The sequence below is a fragment of the Callithrix jacchus genome, chromosome 12 (genome assembly GCF_049354715.1).
Source record: "Callithrix jacchus isolate 240 chromosome 12, calJac240_pri, whole genome shotgun sequence".
NCBI lineage: Eukaryota > Metazoa > Chordata > Mammalia > Primates > Cebidae > Callithrix > Callithrix jacchus.
This window is the reverse complement of record NC_133513.1, coordinates 68,456,806-68,469,711: the sequence shown is the minus strand read 5'-3', so window position 1 is coordinate 68,469,711 and position 12,906 is coordinate 68,456,806. Positions and strand designations below refer to the sequence as shown.

General features: G+C 39.3%; 1 protein-coding gene across 6 annotated transcripts in view; it reads left to right on the top strand.

Annotated features, from left to right (window-relative positions):
* Positions 1 to 12,906, top strand: part of ARID5B (AT-rich interaction domain 5B) — a 199,357-nt gene that overhangs the window by 88,488 nt on the left and 97,963 nt on the right. For 5 of the 6 annotated variants that reach the window (XM_035268288.3, XM_035268287.3, XM_035268290.3 and 2 more), the window contains one exon: positions 12,330 to 12,560. The exons of the other annotated variant lie outside the window; for it this stretch is intronic. In XM_035268288.3, the coding sequence (XP_035124179.1) occupies positions 12,330 to 12,560 (231 nt within the window). The remainder of the gene's footprint in view (positions 1 to 12,329; positions 12,561 to 12,906) is intronic. 6 annotated transcript variants of the gene reach the window in all.

Genomic DNA, 12,906 nt, shown 5'->3' with positions numbered 1-12,906 from the left:
ATTAAAGGCGTGAAGCCACCGTACTCAGCCTATAATTTTTTAAGAAAGTCCCATTCTCTTTTTCACCATAGCTACACCATTGTACATGACCACTAACAACGCACAGGGGTTCCTATTTCTCCACATCCTTGCCAACACTTGGCACTTTTTGTTTTCATTTTTATAATAGTCATTCTACAGGGTGTGAAGCAGTATCTCACTATAGTTTTGTTTGCATTTCCCTAATAAAGAGCATTTTTTAAGATGCCATTTAGACATATTCTTTGGAGAATCATCAAAATCCTTTGCCATTTTAAAATCAGTTTGTCTTTTTGTTACTGTGTTGCAGCAATTGTTCATGTATTCTAGTTATTATCCCTTATCAGGTATATGCTTTGCAAATATTTTTCCCCCTCTCCGAGATTGTCTTTTCACTTTATTGATAGTGTCCTTTGATGCACAAAAGCTTTTAATTTTGATGGCATCCAATTATCTATTTTCTGTTGTTTTTGTATGTGCTTTTGGTATCATGGTTAAAAAATCATTGTAGAATCTAAGGTTATAAAGATTTTTTTTCCCATGGTTTCTTCTAAGAATTATATAGTTTTAGCCTGAAATTTGAGGTCTTGATCCATTTTTAATTAATTGTTATATATGGTGTATGAGGTAAGGATGCAACTTCATTCTTTTGCCTGTGAGCATCCAGTTTTCCCACTACAAAAGGCTGTCCTTTTTCCATTCAGTGGTCTTGGTACCCTTGTCAAAAATTAAGTGAGCATAGATGTCAGGGTTTATTTCTGGGGTATTCTATTCTATTCTTGCATATTTCTGTCCTTATGCCAGTACCACACTCTCTTGATACTGTAGCTTTGTAGTAAGTTTTGAAAGTGGAAGTGTGAGTCCTCCAACCTTGTTCTTCTTTTCAAGATTGTTTTTGCTATTGGTAGTCCCTCAAAATTCCATATGAATTTTCCAATTGTTCCCTTCCTTTAAAAATTGCACAGTTGAAAATTAAGGCAACCAAAGGAGAAATAAGAATTGCAGATTATCTTACAACCAGGAGGCACTCACTATGAATTATTTTTGGGTATTACATAAGAAAATATGGGATATCACTTCACTCCCACTAGGATGGCTATTAAAAATACACATAATAACAAGTTTGGTGAGGACATGGAGCTATCAGAACCCTCATCCACTGCTGGTGGGAAGGTGAAATGGTGCAGCCACTCTGTAAAACAGATGGCATTTTCTCAAAATGGTAAACACAGTTACCATATGACCCAGCAAGTCTACTCTTAGGTTTTACATACACACAGGAGAAATGTAAACATCTATCCACATAAACCTTTTACATAAATGTTAATAGCATCATTATTCATAACAGCTAAAAATTAGAACCAGCCTAAGTATCCATCAGTAGATGAGCATATTTTAAAAATATGACATATGTGTATATGTGTGTGTAGATATGCATGTATAATGGAATATTATTTAGCCATGAAAAGAAATGAAGTTCTGATACATGTAACAACATGAATGAACCTTGGGAACATTATGCTAAGTCAATTAAGCTGGTCACAAAGGACCACATAATACATGATTCCATTTATATTACATGATCAGAATAGGAAAATCTAGAGATAGAAGGTAGATTAATGGTTACCTAGGACTTGGGTGGGAAGAAGGAAGTGGGGACAGAGAGATTTAGGATTTCCTTTTTGTGGTAATGAAAATGTTCTAAATTTGATTATGGTGGGGGATACACAACTCTGATATACTAAAAGCTTGAATACTTTAAATAAATGAATTGTATAGTGTATAAATTATCTCATTTGAATGTATTATTTTATACCTTCCTTTAAAAAAAAACTTTCTAAAACTGAAGCATGTTTGTATGACCTGAAATATTACTTTAATTATTTTAATGGGCGGACAGTTTTAATGAAAGTAGAGGTACCTTTGTATGTACCTACATTACTTACAGGGTATTCTGTACATAATCATATTAGTCCTACATTGTTTGTTGTTTAGTCCTCTATATGTACATCTTTTTTCCTAATGTAAATTGTGGTGGAAATTATTACATTTAGCCGGATTGGTGTTGACTATTTGTGAAATAATCATTTCCATGAAAGTCACAACAAATATAGATTTGCCACTTTGGTAAGGACCAAATTTGGATCTTACATGGTAAGAAACTGATGTGTGGAAGTTAATCATTTAGCTATTGGTCTGTCCAGTATCACACCTTAATTAGGTTTATTCATGATTTTACAGTTCATGAGGGTCTCTCAAATGCCAAAGGTTTCTGCAGCTGCAGCAGCAATGGAATTGTGATTGTTGCAAAAATGGCAGACATAAGCTACAACTTGAAAAATAAAAAGCCATGTGAATATTCTTGGGGGAAAGATAGCAGAAATTGTTATAACTTTTAAGGCCAGTTCTGCTATTAATGGTCACATGTCTTTCTCACATAGCAACCTTGTCATGGTAGCCATAGGGGCTGAGTGGGTCTTAGTGGTGGTTCCTTGTAAATCAAGAGACAGTTGAGCTGAACTAAGTTTAAATCCCGGCCGGGTGTGGTGGCTCATGCCTGTAATCTCAGCACTTTGGGCTGCTGAGGCAGGCTGATCACGAGATCAGGAGATGGAGGCCATCCTAGCCAACATGGTGAAACCTGGTCCCTACTAAAAATACAAAAATTAGCTGGGCGTGGTGGCTCCTGCCTGTAATCCCAGCTACTCGGGAGACTGAAGCAGGAGAAGAGCTTGAACCAGGGAGTTGAGATTGTGCCACTACACGCCTGTCTGGCAACAGTGAGACTCTGTCTCAAAAAAAAAAGAAAATCTGATATAATACTTACCCGAGTCACTAGTAAATAAACAAACACATTAGCAAATCTCTGAGAAAACTTTTGGTACAATGTTAGAGTCGGAAAATTTTTGTCTAAGCCCTGAGTCCCTGATGTTCCATGAATTCTTTAGATATTCTTCTTCAGATATTGAAACTGATTCATATTAAAAGTGAATGACTGACTATAGCATAAAGGTTAACCCATGTGACAGGGAAGCAAGTTAAGGTAGGTCAGGCCCCATAGCATAATACCTCGCGTGTGGTAACAACTTCACCTACATGTCCGTCTGGCCGTGAAGTCTCACGTGTTCCATGATCCCTGTCTAGTGTGACATTTAAATTAGGATGAGATGAACCCTATGGTAGTAAGCTGCAAAATTCTCAAGATAAAAAGTGGCTCCTGGTTGTGGCTTAGAATTCAGTGACCCTTTGGGACAACCTTGGAGGTGGAGTTGGCTTGCTTCCCACTGAGTTGGTTTGTTACACAGAGTGATGGCAGTGTTTGGTCATGGTTTAACTTTGTGATGTTTTTTTCTTGAGTGATGAAGCAATAGAAAGGGCAAAAGCTGATAGTAACATTTTGATACATATTTTTATGTTTGTGTGTCCCTGTATTTTAAGTGGCTTGTTTTTGGAAACAGCTGGTTCAAACCCTTAGTTTTACGTTTGAAATATTCTTTGTTTTGTTTGCAACTATGTACTGATACATTTTTCCCACATTTACTTTATTTTAAGTTCTCCAGTGATGTTTTCGTTGCCTATCCTGGGAAGATCTGTGTTTCCATTTATCAAAACAAATGGCAAGCTGGGGACCATTTAAAGTAGTTTTTTTAGTTAATAAAGCCAGGCCAATCTCCTTGTTCTGTTATGTTAAAAGTACATTATCTTTTTATTGCCAGTTCTGTATGGCTAGGTCTGTTTTCTGTCTCAGCAATCTCAGAGCTGCCCCACTTGCTTACTGTGTAGAGAATTACAAAATCATTAAGGGTGGGGCAGCACCAGCTGACTTACAGTACAAACCATTTCTCAAAATAACCACAACAGTGCAATACTGATGTGTAATTTACGTCACAGTTTGTTTTTATGAAATAGTTTGTGGCATTTTCATTTCTATTCAGGATGGAATCTTGTTCTCTTTCCCTTTTAATCAGGCATTTAATTTATTTTTATTATTAATATTTTCCACTCCTTGTTTTGGCATGTCTCCAATCTAACAGCTTTGATGAGGGGGATACACACACACACACACACACACACACATACACGTGATCTTCCCTCCTACTTTTCAACATCAGTTTAACTGCAAATGTATTTTTCCCTTTGATGTGTACTAACTTTGGGTACTAAGTTTACTGCCTTAAGAGGGGTTGAAAAATATAGCAGGACACAATACACATTAACATAAAGCTGTAACTATGAATTGATAAATTTGATGTACAACTTTGGAATTTTAAACACTTTCAACCAATTTAAGCTATTTAGTCATATGCTCTGCTGCATTTTCCTCTTACAAATGTCTTTCTGTATAATGTCCTGTAATTAGAACAGGAAATCATTGAGTAACTGCAAGATGAATAAGAGCACTTAGACTGAAAGGAAAATTACCTTCCGAGAAATTATATTCTTTTTTTTTTTTTTCTGCATGTTACAATGTTGGTAATGATAGTAACAGCTGTAGCTACTCTTATCTGTAAAATTTTCATGCTTAGGTTTTCTGGAATAAATATTTCATTTTCAGTAACAATCACAACTGCATGGACAGAAAATAGGAAATGCCTAATTGTGACAAATATTCGGTGTCACAACAGAGAGCAGCAATTAAATGGAAACTTCAATATAATTGTCAATAGCAGTAAGAATTGGAATAGTTCCAGGTATATAAAGTTGATGTTCTGCCGTTGGTTGGTTGCTAGGCGCACAGTGAAAAGTATAAAGCTTTGAGAAAAGAATGTCTAATGTAATAAAGTAACAGAAGGAAGCATAAATCATTGTGAGAGCCTCTTATATTGACATTATTTTACTTAAATTGTTTCAAAACTAGACATCAAGTTTTATAACATGAGCACATTCATGCTTGCTTGAAAAAAAATAAAAAGAGAAAGAAAACTGTATGTTGTCTTTGAAGCACAAGGGACATTGTGTCTCAAACTTAGCCTTCATACATATTTGGAATCTTTTAAGTGAAAATCTTTAAATGTTTGTTTCTATTGGCATCCAAATGCATTTGCCCTAATACGATTAAGAGAACTAAAGGGCAAAATACTTGGCAGATTTTTCAGTTGAGGTAATTAGGTGCAGGAAGGAACATGCATATTTTTTCCACTAGGCTCTATAAAATCCTGGTGTGAAGGTTTTTTTTAAAGGTTTTTTTTTTTTAACTTACTGATGTTAGAAGTAGATTATAGTGGTTTTCAGTAAGCATAATAGTGTGATGTTTCCAAAACAAGCCTCCTTTCACCCCAAAAACGAAAAAGAAAGTTATATTTCTAAATTGTTGTGTAAGACATAAAAGCGAATTTCTCCTCTGGAATTTATTTTTTCAGCCTCTGTGCATTTGGCCACCATTATCTATTTTCAAAAAATAGCATTATGGATATTTGAAAGTCAGTGCTCCATTAATTCATTGTGTTTGCTATTTCATGCATCTCTCTTTGTACAAAGACAACTTGAGTAACGTGCTATTCAGAATGAAGGCCTGGTCTTACCCTTTCTCCCCAACCCCTTCCCCACCCCCAGCCCAACTCTGAGGATTAAAGCAATGGTATACAGTTACTGTTTGAAAAGCTTGGGTGGAGTCTCACATTATAATTACAGTTTCTCTGTGGAATTCTGTTTCGGACTTTGAAATATGTAAATAAGTAAAAAATTGACATTGAGAGAGGTTAACAAAACGTGTAATTATGATATAAGCACAGGATTAGAGTCATTTTGATTACACATTACAAGCAGTGTACTTTAGGTATTAACTTTTAATAGGCAAAGTTCTTTTTATTGAAGTTGAAATGAGGTTTAGTAATTTTGGGTCTCTTATTCCCTTTGAATGTTTCATTTTAAAATAGGCATTCACTTTTTTTTTGTATAGGGGAAATAGAGGAATGGGATGACATTTTAATAGAATATTATAATTATGGTTTAAAATTTCAGTCTTGGGTAATAGCAATTTATTACAGATCATTTTCTGTTGACTGAAATCAAGTAGTGTATATATAACCCCACCAGCTACAACCAACTAAACTGTATTAGAAGAACACCTAGGGGTAGAACTTGGATTTCTTTCTCTCCGTGGGTGTGATTGAAAGAAAATCTTTGTTCCAGGAACGCTCTTTTTATTTTTATTTATTTATATTTATTGAGATGGAGTCTCATTCCATCACCCAGGCTGGAGTGCAGTGGCACAATCTCAGCTCACCGCAACCTCCACCTTTTGGGTTAAAGCGATTCTCTCGCCTTAGCCTCCCGACTAGCTGGGACTACAGACATGCGCTACCATGCACAGCTAATTTTTGTTTTTGTTTTTTTTTTTTGAAACGGAGTTTCGCTCTTGTTTACCCAGGCTGGAGTGCAGTGGCGCAATCTCAGCTCGGCGCAATCTCAGCTCACGGCAACCTCCGCCTCCTGGGTTCAGGCAATTCTCCTGCCTCAGCCTCGTGAGTAGCTGGGATTACAGGCACGCGCCACCATGCCCAGCTAAATTTTTGTATTTTTAGTAGAGACGGGGTTTCACCATGTTGACCAGGATGGTCTCGATCTTTTGACCTCGTGATCCACCCGCCTCGGCCTCCCAAAGTGCTGGGATTACAGGCATGAGCCACCGTAATTTTTGTATTTTTAATAGAGATAGGTTTCACCATGTTGGCCAGGATGGTCTCGATCCCTTGACTTAATGATTCGCCCTCCTCAGTCTCCCAAAATATTGGAATTATGGGCATGAGCCACTGTGCCTGGTCTTGTTTGTCCTTTACAAAACAAATGTGTAATTTATTCATTCTTAGATTCATCTGCTTGCCCTATTATGAATTGGAAGGGGAAAATATCTTACACAGCATTTATTGGTAGCCCTTGTTTCATGGGTAGCCCTTGTTGCACAGGAGTGTTTGCTTGTGTGAATATGAAATACGTAAGCAAGAAAGAAGTAGCTGAGGAGTTTAAATAATTCTTTTTTTTTTTTTTTTTTTTTGAGACAGAGTCTTTCTTTGTCGCCAGGCTCCAGGCTGGAGTGCAGTGGCGCCATCTTGGCTCACAGCAACCTCTGCCTCCTGGGTTCAAGCAATTCTCCTGCCTCTGCCTCCTGAATAGCTGGGACTACAGGCGAGCGACACAACACCTAGTTAATTTTTTTTTGTATTTTTAATAGAGATGGGGTTTCATCATTTTGGCCAGGATGGTCTCGATCTCTTGACCTCGTGATCCGCCTGCCTCGGCCTCCCAAAGTGCTGGGATTACAGTCCTGAGCCACCGCTCCAGACCTTAAATAACTCTTGAAAGGACTGTTTGGCCTTATTTGTTTCCTGGTATACTAGGGCAAAATAAAATATGGCAGCCATTGAACACTTTTATATTTTTATAGCTGTATCAGAAGGAAGTTAATTTAATGCAAAGGCTTAGGAGGCAGTTCTAGGATCATAGAATTTTAAATCTGGAAAGCTCTCCCCAAACTCAAAATTTTATACTGTTATACACACCTTTCATATAAAGTTGACCATATTTTGTCTTGAGGGGAAAAAAATGTTTTCTCCAATAAAATAAACTACAAAGAAGAGACTCGGGATGTTTCTACTCAGTGAAACTTCACCCTACCTGAATTGTTGGTTTTCCAGATCCTACGTTGACTCTGGATCCTCCCTTTACTTTCACTTAGAATGCTTTGTAAACTTTCCTAGGAGTCCTAAAGGTCTCATGGGCTTTCTCCTGGTTGGTAAATATTAAAGGCAACTCCTCTGGGGATGTCTAATTGCAAGGTTGGAAATCTGCCTCTGTCCAAACAATGTCAAACTTCTGGTCCAAATAGGCAGTTCTGTTCATAAGCAACAAAGTTAACATTTTTGTTTTGGCCCCACCAAGCATTGCCACATTAGACCAAGCCCCAGCTGTACCTGTAACCTCTTAGTATGGAAGGAGGTCGATGAAGGATAGGGGTTCTAGGCTGGCAACACATACAGCTGGCACTGTTTCCTGTCACATGCATAGAAAGTAGAAAGCTGATATACATGAATGATGTATCAATAATGTTGAATCATTACAGTGGGAATTTCAGTGTTCCAAAATAATAAATAACCAGCTATCCTAAGGAGAGTAGAAGAATTCTGGCTTGCAACTGGCTGAATTCTACAATCCTCCATCGAACAGAAGTTTTATATTTGACTTGATCAAAGGCCACCATCCTCATCCCTACTAGTGTAAACCAGTTAAATCTCTGTTATTATTATTATTACTATTGTTATTTGAGATGTTTTATCCTAATAAAAAGTCCACCAAACTTGGAGTTAAAAGATTGGGTTTTAAGTCCCAGCTACTCAGGAGGCAGAGGTGGCTGGATCACTTGGGCCCAGGAGGTTTTTTTTTTTTTTTTTTTTTTTTTTTTTTTGAGACAGAGTCTTGCTCTGTCACCAGGTGCAATCTCCACTCACTGCAACCTCCGCTTCCTGGGTTCAAGCAGTTCTCCTACCTCAGCTGAGACTACAGGCACGTGCCACCACGCCCAGCTAATTTTTATATTTTCAGTAGAAACGGGGTTTCACCATGTTAGCCAGGATGGCCTCGATCTCCTGATTTCGTGATCCACCCGCCTCGGCCTCCGAAAATGCTGAGATTACAGGCGTGAGCCACCGCGCCCGGCCAGGCCCAGGAGTTTGAGTCTAGCCTGAGCAACAGAGAAAGACCCATCTTAAAAAAAGGATTAGGTGGTTATAGTCACAAATCAGGGAATATTAACAAGTAGTAATGCCACCAATTGGATTGTTATAAGAAACCAAAGATGTGAAAATATGTAAAAAACCTTTGTAAATTTTCGTGTTTTATTATCAGTACTGGAAATAGCTTTAATGCTTGCTTTCTAAACAGGAAAACAGTCCCTCCATTTTTCATATTTTTAGTTAAGAGGGCTTTTAAAATTTGCTGTCTTCTGTGATATCTGTAATAATCCTGAAAAAATGCCAGAGAGAAGAGAAAAGAATTTGATTCTGTATTTTGTTCTATGTGCTGGAGGTTTGGGGAGAAATGAGAATTTTTTTTAACTCTTGTCAATTGAAAATACATGTATATATATATATATTTAAAAACCCAAACTAAGTCTGTGCAAAAAAGTAAACTCCAGAGTTACTGGTTTCAAGGTTTGGTGTGCATGAACTGTTTGGGATGCTTGATAAAAACGTAAACTCCTAGGCCCCAGCCTTTGAGATACTGAGTCACTGATTCTTGATGGCACCTGGCGCCTGCCTTTTTGCAGGCACAGTATGTGATTCTGATGCAGACAGTCCCAGGGCCACTATTAGCAACATTGTCTCCAGAATGTACCTACAGTTGTAGGAGTTGAGAGCAGAGGGAACTTGCTGGTTTTCTTCCAGCAGAAAGAAAAGGATTCATGGCTTGGCTAGTGTTTTGGGTACTGTGTGACCTAAATGTTTTGAGCTAGGATGAGGTGGAGAGAAAAAAAAAAAGAGGTCATTTCTAGGCACAGAAGATTGCCAGGGAGCTGACTCCATCTGGAACAGAGAATTAGGAAGCGGTTAGAGTTGGCATCATCATGAAAACTGGTTAGTGAAAAAACAAAAGGCGACTGAAGGGATAGGAAGGAAGTGAAGTGGTCCCAAGAGTCCAGGTGACATCTTCTGTGAAACTTACTCTGAAGCAGCTGTTCTTTTATACTCCTTCAACCTGAGAGCACACACATCTTTCTCCATTTTATTTCAAGAACACTCGGAGAAATTGATGCAACTTTACCCCCATTGTAGAAAGCCAATTGCACAACCAAGATAGAATTTTGGAATCAACAGGTATTTACAGGCACAGTATTTACTATGGACAAGAGATGGTATTAAGTGCTATGCGTTTGCTACAAGGGGTAGTCCTGGCAGTTCATGGTTATGTGCCTCTCTGTCATTCACAATGTCTTAGACAAATTGAGTATGATACAAATAGAGTGTAACAATACAATTGACACATTGGGAGCTGCTTCTGGAAATAGCACTTAAAAACTCTGGAGTTCTGACAGTGTTTGAGTATTTTCATTAAAACTTTTTATGCTTTAACTGTATAAAAAGCACAGCTCTGAACCCAAAGTGTGAACTTAGTGTCTTGATCTGCTGTAAAAACCTCAGATTGGCGTGTCTTGGGACATACATCAGCATCTCAAAACCAGTTTGCACTTGGGGACTTGCCTTCAAGGTAAACATATTTCCTTTTAATTAAGTGTGCCAGCTGACAAAGCAGCTATCCACAGACCAGGCAGGAGTCGAAGATGTGTACACTGTTAAAAGATATCATCTTGTAAGCAGCTAAACATCTCCATCCGTGGAGAAGCCACCAGCCTGTGGAACTACGTGAACATAATTAGAAATACATCTGGGTATTGGCCTCCTATCTGAAAAGGTCGCATGCACACCTTCCATTGATACTGGTTATGTTCCATCATTATGTTCCATCTTTGCTCATCCGTCTCCCACTGGTTACCAGATGGCCATGATAATGTCGGTATCCTTAACAACTGTCTTGTGCAACTCCCTGCAGCATGGTAAAGGCTTGAAATATTGAGTGTTTTCCCTTTGGAGAAGCAAGTGACATGTCTGGGAATTGCTTACAACTGCTCTGATGGGGTGGTTGTGGAGTGATGGCAAACTAGGTCACGGAGCCTAAATTCAGCCTGATGTACAGGTAGAGGCCACCAAAGCAGGCTGTTTGCCATTTCTCAAGCTTAAGATGAAGGAAGGCTTCATCCACGCAGAATCTGGTGTTTACAAATGAGCACAAGATAGAGGGTAAATAAGCACTAAGATCATTGTAAGAGGAAGCTTCGCTCAATTTGCTGAAATGTTCTCCTGAGTGAAGGAGGTTCTGATAGAAACTCTCTCATGAGGAATGCTTAGGGAGTCCTCCCAGCATGGTTCTCTGAGATGTGCCAAGTTACCAGATGGATCTGAGGAATATTAAAAGGGAGAGGGGATATGGATGTGGGGAGGGCAGAGAAGGTGGGTGTATCAATCAAGTTGGGATAGATCATGCAGCAATAACACATGACCCCCAAATCACCGTTGTGCTTTAGAACAACAAAGGTTTATGTTCTGCTTATGTTATATGTTTCTTTTGGATCAACCAGGGGTTCTGCTTCATGTTGTTTTTTACTCCAAGACCCAGACTAGCAGAGTTGCCACTATCTGGAGCATTACAGATGGTCACAGCAAAGACAAAGAGAGATTGGGTCAGGGGCACACTGGCTCTTAGAGCAATCACCCGCTTCTGTCATATTTCATTGGCCAGGGAAAGTCACAAGGCCACTGGCCTCCAAGGGAGTGAAGCGCACAGTCTTTCCACAGGCCCAAAAGGAGAACAGGAAATAGTTGCTAAATAGCACTCATGACCCCCAGAGCAGATAGTGATGCTATTTAGACCCATGGACATCTTCAGGGCCAGATGACCTTTTCAGAGACCACAAACACTGAAAAGATTTTACAGACGCTTCTTGACTCTCTATGGGACTACATTCCAACAAACCCATTTTAAGCTGAAACTATCAAGTCGAAAAGGCGTTGAATACACCTAACCTACTGAACACATAGCTTTCCTAGCCTACCTTAAATGTGCTTGGAACATTTACCGTAACCTACAGTTGAGCAAAATCGTCTGGCAACACAGAACACTGCAGAGTACCGGTGTTCACCCTCTTGATCCCATGGCTGACTGGGAGATGCCACCTGCTGCCCCTGCCCAGCCTTACAGGAGGGTGTCTTACTGCATATCACCAGCCCAGGAAAGATGAAAATTCAAAATTCAAAGTATGCTTTCTACTAATGCATGTTGCTTTTGTACAACAATAAAGTCAAGGAATCTTGCATGGAAGCATCATTCAGTTGAGGATCATCTGTATAATCCAATATAAGAGCAATTCCAAACTAGAACTAACTGTAAAGAAGCCCAGCAGAGTTCTGCCTTTCCTTATGGTGATGATGACTTTAATGCTTAAAAAAAAAATGAAGATTTTTTTCCAAGCAGTTTTTGGGTCCTACTGCTTGCTGATGACACAGATATTGCTTACTGTGTCTAGAGGGCCAGCCAACTCTTTCTTTTCTCCACAAAGAGGGTCCACTGTGTGGGTAGCCTGAAGCATGTTCTGTGGGGCTGGATGGGTGAGCTGGGGCTGGGAGGATGCTGGCATCCCCCAGACTGTAACAATAAGAGTCTTTTTAGTCCCAAACCAGAGTGTGTATTGAAATGATACCATGGCCATGAAAGTTCTCTGTCAGAGGGAAGAGGGTAATGGAAGTGTTTTCTCGTTTGTCTAGGGGAGGACGAGGAAGAAACGAACGTGATAGTTCTCAGCTACCCCCAGTACTGCCGGTACCGCTCGATGCTGAAACGCATCCAGGATAAGCCATCTTCCATTCTAACGGACCAGTTTGCATTGGCCCTGGGGGGCATTGCAGTGGTCAGCAGGAACCCTCAGATCCTGTACTGTCGGGATACCTTTGACCACCCGACTCTCATAGAAAATGAGAGTATATGCGATGAGTTTGGTGAGTCTTTTTTTTTTCCTACCTGATACTTGTGCGTGTGTGCCTAGTTGTTTTCAGTTCTTGTGAAGAGCAGTGATGGGGAACGGGGCTCACTTTCACAAGCCCCATGTGCTACCCCACCCCTCCCATCCCCCAAATTATTGCAGCATAAGGCGTCATTGCCTGCTTCGCAGCCTCTGTTTACTGTGAGTAAGAGATTATTATTTAGCATTTGTTGTTCAATGTAGAGTCTGAAGTTGCTTGGTCGACCATGAAATTGGACTCTAGGACAGGAAGCTTTCATGTTAGTTCTTTCTCAAAAGGCTTTGTCTATTCAGATGCTTTTTGATTTAACCAGTCACTCTCT